The following is a 10,993-nucleotide window of genomic DNA, read 5'->3' as shown; positions in this document are numbered from 1 at the left end:
AGTCAATCAATCAATCAATCAATCAATCAATCAATCAGTCAATCAATCAATCAATCAATCAATTAAGCAATTAATCAATCAATCAATCAATGAAAAGGGAGGGTGAAGAAAACTCAAGAAACATACCGGAACCCGTTCTTCCAACGATCCCAACCTTCTCCCCTGCCTTAATCCTGCAGTTCACGTCCTTCAGGACCAGAGGTAGTTCCTCCCGGTACCTCAGGCGGTAATCCTGAAACTCGATCTCCCCACCAGGAGGCCACGATTTATCCGGACGATTGTCTTCTACCACCTCCGGTGCCTCGGCCTCTAACGACTGCCGTATCGAACATAGACATTGATAACTTGCTGATCACTCATCCTATAAGGCTTTCGGTAAATTACAAATTACTGATATAATACATTTCATATATCATTATATCTTTTAAACCTACCAGTCATTTTATGTGTGGATGTATGTAGATAGCTAACCATCCATATCTATCAGATCAGTTCTACTTAAGTTATTCTCTGTTATTAAATGAAGTGAAACATATGTTTTGTCGAAAAATGAAATAAACTTTGAAATGAAATTGAAATGAAATGAAATCATGTCTGTGTAAAATTATTTTTTTACGCCTCATGTGTTGTCACCTTTTACTCTACAACATACTTGTTATCTGTTATTCTTTTATTTTCTATATCATTCTGTCTATTTTCCTTTTACATCAATGTTTGAACGTTATATTATTGTAAGTATGTTTCCATGTATTCAGTTATTCGTCTGTATACATATTTCTTTTTGTTTTGTTAAAAAATATTTTATTTCGATTCCATCGTCCATAATTGGTTACAAACTTGAACATTCCGACATATACATGTCGTTATCCGTTTGGCAGTTAGTTTGGCATTTATTTCCATCCCTCCAGCAAAACTGAAAAAAGAAAAAAATACCCAGCACGCATTGCACAATTATTGTTTTATCATTTTGTAAGAATACATAGCATAATTATCATAAAAGATTATTATAAAATATATATACGCAATTTTGTAAAATAACCAAGAATAGCAATGTACACTTGGGAAGGTTGACTCAAAAAGAGAAGACATTATAATGGAAAAATTCTACTGAAAAGCAAAGCTTGCTAAACGTGGATTTCCATCGATGATCAACCAGTATTTAATGTTTGTGTAATTTTTTTTTGTTTTCATCAGTGACCATGCTTACCCTGTTATACTGCAATATTCTTTCAGCTGATGTGAATCGGCCCTCCGTCTCGGCCAGGGTACTCATGGTGAGCTGAAACATGCCCGTCATCTGACCGGAAGTGAGCGAGATGGACAGAGGAAATAAATTCTGGCCATTCTGGCGATACGTAATGATCCGAGGGTAGCTTGACAGCCAATAATTTGGCGATTCGTCGTTCGTTTCTTTGTGTTATAAATAGCGTGACATCAGAATGTCTGGAAAAGGGTGGAACCACTGTTTTTTTTTTTTATTGTATCAGTTTCCACACGTGACAATAAAATACAAGATACAATGCGGGCGGAACTTCTTGATCATTCTCTATTCCTAGATGACTTGACATTTAAAAAAAAAAATTAAAATAAAGGTTGGCGAACTCCTTTCGTAAATCTCTGGCCTTGGGTCTTCATCTTATTATTAAGCATGAGTTACTATAATGGCACGAATGCTTTCCAAACCTGCCCTTTTCTTACATGACTCGTTGATTCATTCAACGCGTATCAGCTATTCTATATCGCATTTGATATGTCTGAGTTTGTTTGTTTGTGTTGCTCAGTTTTTAAATCATTAGGCCCCAGAAATCATTTTTCTAAAGGTTTGGTGCTGTATTTTCTTTATCAATCAATTTCAATTAATTCAGATTACTTAACTCTTAACAATCAATAATATTTACTGTACCCTTTGTCAGTGTTTCGTGAGAGAGAGAGTTCATAGACCATTTTTCTATGTGATCAAGAATAGCAATGTACACTTTGGAAGGTTGGCAAGAAAAGTAGATATAACAATAGAAAAGTGGTCCACTGAAAAGCAAAGCTCGTAAAACCTGAATCACTTGACAAGCGATACACATTGAGTATCATCCAAAATGAATTCCATTAAATCAATGATCCTACACAGTTGTTACTATTTTTCCTTGCAGATTTTTCAAAGCCTCTTTCTAGCTAAATGTATGAATGATCCTTGAATTGGCAAAACATGTTAGAAGATGAAGATGCTCGTTCCTTTTTAAAAGTGCCTGCTTTGCTTTAAATCTTTATGATTTTGTGCAGATTTCATGAATCTTAGCTTTCTCCGACATAATCATTCGCAGTAAAATTCGGAGTTCAAAGTCAGTCGCTGTGGCCCCGGGACTTGATGGGTTAAAATGATATATGGCGAGGCATTTCTTTACATCTCTACTGACCTGTATGGCGTAAGACACTGCCAGACCAGCCAATGTGGGTGGGATGTTGGTGAGCACAGCCATCAGGTTGGTGGCAGTAATAATGAGTACGACGAGGAACTCGAGCCGGGCCCCGGCCCATCGGTTGGCCATCCGAAACAGCATCAGTGGGTAGGCGTTGACGTCCAGTAAGTCGACAAACCTGCATACATAAACAATCAGTGAAATTCCCACTATAATAAAGGAGATTATTAAGTGTTGACATGAATAACGAATGAGATATAAAATGACTACATGAATAAATAAGGCGTAATGAGTGAATGAATGAATGAAAGAGTGAAATATGGAATGATTAAACAAGTACCCCTGCATGCACACTTATTTTATATAAAAGATTATGTTTTTTGAAATCTTCCGATTGTACCATCTTGACGGATCATTTTTCCTTATCAGATGTCTATGAAATACCACGAACTTTTAATTCTAATCACACTTTGAAGGATAACTTCAACATGCTATCTAGATAAGCAAAGTTAATAGGGAAGCACTTGACAAGAATCAAACAGCATAACAAATCAACCCCGTATATGCAAGAATGTAGCAGAAAAGATCAAGGGATTAGAAAGTAAGGAGCCTTGTTTAGCTCGCCCACAATGTGCCTTGCTCAGGACAACAGGACAAATGAATATATGGTGCAATAACTATTATCTAAGCTTGCCTTGGTACCTTGATAAGGACAAGAAAGCGAGACGGACACCTATTATGTTGCCTCGTATCATTCGTTTTCAATGGTACATTCAACTGCATTATTTTGTGTAACTCCACTAAAAATTGATATCTTTTTATCGTATTCATTATTTTTTTTCAAGGACGATGCTTTCGCAGCCATGGTGTTAGCAATTGAAAAAGATTAGCACGTCGAAAAATCATCCCATAATCGACCTCAAGAGCTTTTTATAGACGTTATAGCACTACCATCTAAGACATGGTTATTGGTCTATTTGACAAGGGAAGCGCAGCGTACCCATGTAAGATATAATTTTCAGCTGATTTTATTTTCGCATCGGAAAATTTGATCTGCACAGACAGATTGCAGTGACTACAGTAGTTACTCTTGACCTATCAAGACCCTTAAGTGATATTTGATCATCCTCAAAGGTCATTCCACCTATCTTTGACCTCCTTCGTTATAGCTTTTCACGATGTGGCAGAGAAACTGAAACGAGAAGGTGCCTTATCTTATTTTGGGATTTACGACTTAACGATCTTGCTTTTATGTACAGGCCCTATCATATTCCTTCTACTTTGCAAGATTTTAGTCACCAATGGGCTGCTAACAGACCATTAAGTTTATTTTTATATCGAGACAGTTGTATCTTCGGTTGAATATTTCATCTAAATCGTACTTTGTATTTTTTTTTTGTATTTGTGTAATTTCCCCTTCTGTCTTATGGCTTCCTTTTGAGAAATATGAGAATAAACTGAAATGGAAAAGTGCAAAGCTTTTAATGCGAAATTTGAAGAGGTTCTTAGTCGATAAGGGTCTAAGTGATCCTTAAACTGGCAACATAATTATGTTTATAAAAATAGAATTTAATTTCCTTTCTTTCCCAATTCTATGTAGATACTGGTATAACATAATTACACAGTTCCATCTGATTTCACTCCAATATAACACATGGAGTAAGATCTAGAGTTGCCGATTTAATAACGACGAAGTGATAATTTCTGCAGCAAAGCAAATCCCCAGGATTTAATGGCCCGAATTCACGAAGGTGGTACAAATGAAACCACGGTTTAAATTATGGACAAAAACCATGGGGCGCCAAGTGTCGCATGGAATATTTCGTTACGAAATCAGTCTTTTCGTCGATGAAATGATTATCTTGTAAAATGTAACGAAATGGCAACATTTTGTAACTAAATGAACTTATCGTCCACGAAATGATAATTTCGTTAATGAAATGGTTATTTTGTCAACGAAATGACCAATTTCGTAACGAAATATTCCGTACGACACTTGGCGTTCCATGGTTTTTGTCCATGGTTTAAACCATGGTTTCATTTGTACCACCTTCGTGAATTCGGGCCAATGGGTTTAAACATAGCACGCGCGTGAATGAGCGGTAGTAAGCCATTAAGCCAACCAACACTCACCGATTGATAACCTCCTCGGTCTTGTTGTAAGCGTGAATGGTGGAGAGCCCCATGGCGGTCGAACTGATGTGCGAGAACCACGGCGACCGGCTGACGTTCTCTAGCTGCTTGATGTCGTTGACGCCCATGCGGTAGAAGGCCATGACGAAGTAGAAGACGAGGATGACGGGCACGAACATGATGAGGAAGTAAGGGAAGACCACGGAGATCATGATCATGGCCGAGAGGATCAGCGACATGCTCATCAGAGTGAGCTCGAGGTTGATTGGGAGTAAGACGTCGACTGCGTTTGGATTGCATGAGAAGAAGAACAATATCGTTGCAGTGCAAGTGCGCACAACTTTCAAATTGTCTTTGATTTAATCCATGCAATAAAGGCATACAAAAAAAGATGGTAAAATGTGCAGAGGTTGAAGTTATCATTAAAGCCATGGGATTTATTAGTGTTACGTGTTTTAACTAAACTTGGTAGCACAGCAACTACATATTCAAATTAGATAAAATTATGTCATCAGCTCACAACTTTCCCACTGGTTTGTGCATACAAATGTCAAAACAACCCTGTCTTGGTTGATTATAAAGCAACACCAAAGATCTACTCATTTAAAGCATTATTGTTGAGTTGCTGGAACTAAACAAAGATTATGTCAAGCTTTCTATCAGATTTCATATTCAAATAGAAGTTAATTAAGGTGACGTTTTGTGTGTAGATCAATCGGAGCATTGAGAAACTATGATATGATCGTCTCATCTGATTTGCACCTGATTGAGATTGCTTCAAATCTCATCGTTTGTAAACTTTTGAAACTCTACATTTTGTAACTGTCTCATCAAACCACGCCAAACTTCAATACTGTTTGATTGATTTTTATTCATCTATTGAAATCGTCTTGAATGGTCTTGAATATAGGCGTGAAATTAAACTTCTACATAAAATATTTTTTAATGCTTGTTCATGGACCCGCGCTCTGTATTTTTCATTTTAATGCATTGTAGCTATCTTAAAACACTACGAGGAAAATAAATGGTTGTGAATGACTGCTACAGTGAAAAGTCATGTTCCATGTTACAAATAAAAAAAAAATATTTTCTGTTCATGACGAATTTTCTAACTGTTGTAAACCACATCAAGAGGAGGTCTCGAATCAGTTTGTGTCACCCCCTTAAAAATGAATAAGACGTGAACACATTATCTGTGTGATTGCCAACTTTACTCCAGAACGCATCTGTCTTTTTCTTTTCAATCGTTTGAAAAATGACCCGGAAGATGCTATAAAAGTACTTTCGGGTTCAAGCTACCAAAAGCTGCTCACGTTCGTCCATGTCTTTCGAGAACCGATTGAGGATTCTTCCGGTGGGCGTGGTGTCGAAGAAACTCATGGGACTTCGCATCACCTTCCGTAAGAGCGTGTTGTGCATCGTAGAGGACGCTTTTAAAGTTAGCTGTGATATGAACAGAGAATGAGATTTTATACGGATTAATAGGGATTACTAATGTTCATCTGCATTCTGCACCCACACCTGCAACTGCTGGTGCCACTTGGTCTCTCAATTTTCCCTAGAGAGATTTGTGTCGCCGAATATTCCTTTTATGAGGCTCTATCTATTTCCAGCCCAACCGCTCACAATGGCGATCTCCCATGTTAAATTATCTCTCTCATTTACTGGAATGAATATACATTCTACATATTTATCCTTTTTAATTTGTATATATCTATTGTACAATACTATTGCTTATATATACTTGTTTATTTTATGCTTTTCTATTTGTTATGATATTAATCAGTGCATTTGTCATTCTTTTTATCTCTGGAAATTGTGTTGACTTTGCACTTGCTTGAATGCAGAAATAAACCAAGCCAAACCGAAAACTAAACCACGACACAAAATACTTGCAACCAGTTACAAAACACAAACGATGCCTTTATTCCGTTATCAAGTAAATCAAAATGAATGCTTCAAAATGAAAACAGATGATCCTCATATTTCGCGTTAGCTGGGCAAAATGATGTCATCAAAATTACGATAGAGGCAAGTGCAATTCATAATGACATAATAAGTTGGATCAGATAATATGTGCTCATTGAGGATCGGAAACGACGCGGCTAGTACCGTTATTATCATATATGAGCTGCGCATTTTATATCGTAGTGATCATTTCTTTTTTTTTACCTTCACGTACAGGACGCTTTTCAGAAGTGCGAGGACGAAAATGAAAAGCAATGACCCGCCGTACACACCCATGTAGAATCCCAGCTGAGGATCGTTTACCAACGTAGGCGCCAAGCCATCTGTCGTTTCGTTGTACTATGATGAGAAGGCAAATAACTATGACGTTCTCGATTTGTTTCTTGTCATTCCATTTCATAATCGTAATAATGCAATTGTAAATGATTAGAAATAAAATCTTAATGAAAATGAATATCATCACTAGCTAAACTCTTTTCAGTATTAGTTGAAAATCTTCAGAACGGATGAATTGACTGTAACTGTGTAAGACACAGCTAGGCTCATACAGGTCTGAAGGGGCATAAAATACAGCACTAAAAGAATTACCAAGTGACGCCAGTGATGTCATGCATCTATGATCACAATGAAATTATATGATCATGCCAAGTAATAAGAAACAAATGACAGAAGTTTCAACTTTAAGAGATGAGATGATACTGGAGATATGCTGAAATGCTGATACTGCAGAAAAATATGGAAGAAATAAAGATGTTAATAGAGCAAGAAAGATTCTAACAATATCAATGGGTTATACGACAGGAGATTTTTGCATTGCTTCTTGCTACTTGATTCAGTATAAAAGATACAAGTTTAAATGAGCAGAAACGTAATGTGAATGAAAGTGGAAATGTGGAAACCACCTAAATAAATCAACTGTTCAGTGATAGATACTGACCGATCTGTTCCCGCTGGTGTCGATCCAGTAGCTGAGCCACCACGTGTTGAAGCTGAGCAGGCCGATGACGACGGCGTATGAGAAGAGGATGAAGAAGGCGTTGAAGTACCCGCCCATTGCCTGGATGTAACCATGGTAAGTCTGCCAATTGAGGTTACCGCTTGACCGCTCTTCAGAAGAGGTCAGCTGGACAGCTTCCGGGTCAAAGGGAGAGGGTGGGTTTTTGATACATTATTATCGTGTGCATTGGCAGTAGTTTCCGCTTTCATTTGGAAAATCGAATCATTCTCAATGTTTCGTAATACTTGCGCCTCATATAAAACAGCAACAACAACAACAATGACAACAACAACAAACCATCCGAAGATAGAGAATGAAGCTTCGACGTTTGGTGATTTCCTTCACAAGACAAACAGCCAGTGTAAAACTCTATTGCAATGATCAACATCTTCAGTAAACAATACGCTTTCAAGTAACCGTAATTAGTGTAATCTGGCCAAGACTCAGTAAGATAGCAAAGACAATAATTTACCTTCATGAAAGGACGCCACACTTTCAGCATCTATATCACTCCGAACACTGCGACTCATAGACTTCTGGCGACTCATTTGTCTGCAGAAAAAATTGGACAAAAATTAAAACAAAAAATGAATAGGGAAAAGAGGAAAAAGAGGAAAAATGGTGGAAAGGAATGAGAAGAATGAATTCAACAGAAAATGACAAATAATCACGGCATGGGGATATGAATGTATTCTTCATTTTACAATTTACATTTTTCATTATTGTAATTCAAACGGAAAGTGAAATAACATCACCATTTTAATCATAATTAAATGTTGTAAGCTATGATGTAAGCTGCAAAGACGTATGCACATAATCTTTTCATACATGATTGTGTCAAACTTTTCTGCAGGGAGACAGCAATAAGTAGCGACCAAAATAAAGCACTCCGGCCTGAATGAAAAACAAAATTCTGATGTGGCATATGCTTTCATTATTAATACATTAGGATTAGAACGAAGGAAATCAAGGCCCCAAAGTAAATCATTGCTAGGATAATCAGATCTTCATATTGACCTTCTCAAGTTTGGTGACATGGGTTCATCAGTGTTCTCGTCCTCCTCCTCCTCGGGCTTGGCGTAGTGGGTGGTGATGAGACGAGCGTACTCCCCGCCACTTTCCATTAGTTCCTTGTGTGTTCCCCGCTCCGCTATACGTCCATCTTGTAGCACCATGATATTATCGCAATCCTGTAGGAACTACGTACGTTGTAGGACCGAAAGGGAAAGGAGGAGGCGTAACGCACAATATAGGATTTTTGTTAAAAGCAGAATAACGATAACTCTTGTCACCACTATGAAAACGCTATTGCCGAACAAAGTATTTCAAGCCACTAAATGAAAAGCCTACCTATGTGATTTATCTGAATTGTTTGATCTAAATAGATGTCGGTGCTCCATATTTCCCTATAGACCTGATTTAATTCCGGGACCTCAACAAGATTGCTTTTATATAGGGCCCATCATATTTCTCCTACTTGGTAGGATTATAGTCCAATATCATTGTAAACAGACCATTATGTTTCTTTACATAACATCGAGACAGTTGTTAATTCAGGTGAAGGTTTCACCTAATTTGAACCTAGTAATTTATTGCAGTTCATACATAATTACTTTTTTGTATGACATTTCCTTGAGAAATACTAAAAAAAAAATGAAATTGAAATTGAGAAATTTAAAATGCATTCTTGTTGTTGAAAACATGCAGTTCAAGTGACTTTGAAGATTGTGTAGGGAAAGGTAAAAACCTGTATTATTTTAATAATTTGTTTATTCTTTGTCATGAATACACAGTAGCTAGAACTGCCAATTTGTAAATAATCTGGGAAACTACATTGCCTATGGCGGCTTTGAATTTGTCTAATGAGTCTGGTTTGTTAAATCGGTCTGCTGCCCTCACCTGCAGCTGATGCGTCATGAAGAGAACCGTCTTCTTCAGGAGGGCACCCTTGATGCAACGGTTGAAGATCTGTTCGCCAACGTGCGCGTCCACAGCGCTGAGCGGGTCGTCGAGCAGGTAGACGTCGTGATCAGCGTACACGGCCCGGGCCAGACTGATTCGCTGCTTCTGACCACCGCTAAGGTTGATACCTCTTTCGCCAATCTGTGAAAAAAATAATGGTAAAAACAGTGATCATTTTTTTTTAAACGAACCAGGCTCCTCTACCAATAAAGTAGGTTCGCTTTTTGTCAAGAATGGTGGTATATTCCCAAACTCCAAATGGGGCTAAAACTATTCAAAGTGACAGCTCAGGTAATATCTTAGCAACCTTTGAATTACGAGAAAATTGCAAGAATCGTTGGACTTTTTATCTTCCTTCATGTAAACCATGACGCTTGAGTATGAGTTATGGATTGAAGTTTTTTTTTTCTCTTTCTTTTCATCAGCGTTTGGTTGTTGTTGGGTTTTTTTTTTTGGAAGGGGGGGGGGGGAGAGATGGGGATATCACCTCTCTCTGTTAAAGGAGAGACATACACACTTTCACACACGTACACATACATCGAGATTAACCCGTTGGTCAAACATCGAGCTCCAAGTAGATCGATACTTTAGCTAAGTATCGAGTCCGGGTATGAGATTTCTGTTACGTCACCAAAACGGAGTGCGCGTAATCCGATGCTATCAAAGACTCCAAAATCACAAAGAGCAACTAAAACAGGACCTACCTCTGTCTGGTCTCCGTCCAGAAGGATCTCCATGTCCTGCTGTAGGCTGCAGGCCGTCAGCACCGCGTCGTAGCGCTGCGGATCCATCTTGCTCCCGAACAGGATGTTCTCCTGGACAGTGGCGTTGAAGATCCAAGCCTCCTGTGCCACGTAGGCGAACCGTCCCCGGACCTTGCACGACCCGCTGGTCCTCTCCATCTGGCCCAAGATGGCGGAGATAAGCGAGGACTTACCGCTCCCCACCAGTCCGCACACACCGGTCAGTTGACCCTGGGAGGCGAAGGGTTAATAAGTATGACGTAAATGAACTGTGTCGGAAAAAAAAAAAAAAAAAAACAACTTTCTTTGGGGGAAATTTAAGCAAAAGACCACTTACCACCAGATCGAAGAAGGACTACGTTGCGCACATTCAACATGAAACAAAACACGTCTATTCTGGGGCAACGTTCCAAAATAACATAAAACAAACTCTAATGATAATCATGGCATGCATGTATTTCAGAATAGCGCTGTAGTAATCGTTACTATAATCGTTGTTACTATTGAGTTTATTGATTTATTGATAAACCGATGCAAATAAAATCATCATTTTTGTCATGTCTGAAATTTCTTCGGCAAGCTTACCAGAGAGGAGCAGTATTGTAAGTAGTGTCATAACTGGTTTTCAAATAATTTCAATTACTACTTAGAAGAAAGAACAATAATCATCGTTGATATTTAGTAGGAGAGATATTATGTGTAAGATCAATGTCATGGTAGGCCTACATCACACATAAACGCTTTTCCGAGAAAATGATATATTACTTATGACATATTCA

The 10,993-nt window shown here is 38.1% G+C and overlaps 1 protein-coding gene across 1 annotated transcript in view; it reads right to left on the bottom strand.

Moving 5' to 3' along the window:
* The window catches only part of LOC140244226 (ATP-binding cassette sub-family C member 5-like), a 32,996-nt gene that overhangs the window by 4,836 nt on the left and 17,167 nt on the right, over nucleotides 1–10,993 (bottom strand). Inside the window, exons 14-24 of the mRNA XM_072323861.1 lie at nucleotides 10,176–10,445; nucleotides 9,409–9,612; nucleotides 8,527–8,708; nucleotides 7,982–8,061; nucleotides 7,450–7,643; nucleotides 6,717–6,851; nucleotides 5,858–5,987; nucleotides 4,545–4,827; nucleotides 2,409–2,589; nucleotides 1,208–1,297; nucleotides 127–316 (exon numbers count right to left, since the gene is read on the bottom strand). Coding sequence (XP_072179962.1) covers nucleotides 127–316; nucleotides 1,208–1,297; nucleotides 2,409–2,589; nucleotides 4,545–4,827; nucleotides 5,858–5,987; nucleotides 6,717–6,851; nucleotides 7,450–7,643; nucleotides 7,982–8,061; nucleotides 8,527–8,708; nucleotides 9,409–9,612; nucleotides 10,176–10,445 — 1,939 coding nt within the window. The remainder of the gene's footprint in view (nucleotides 1–126; nucleotides 317–1,207; nucleotides 1,298–2,408; nucleotides 2,590–4,544; nucleotides 4,828–5,857; nucleotides 5,988–6,716; nucleotides 6,852–7,449; nucleotides 7,644–7,981; nucleotides 8,062–8,526; nucleotides 8,709–9,408; nucleotides 9,613–10,175; nucleotides 10,446–10,993) is intronic.

The sequence above is a fragment of the Diadema setosum genome, chromosome 21 (assembly GCF_964275005.1).
Source record: "Diadema setosum chromosome 21, eeDiaSeto1, whole genome shotgun sequence".
Classification (NCBI taxonomy): domain Eukaryota; kingdom Metazoa; phylum Echinodermata; class Echinoidea; order Diadematoida; family Diadematidae; genus Diadema; species Diadema setosum.
This window is presented reverse-complemented; position numbering and strand designations above follow the sequence as displayed.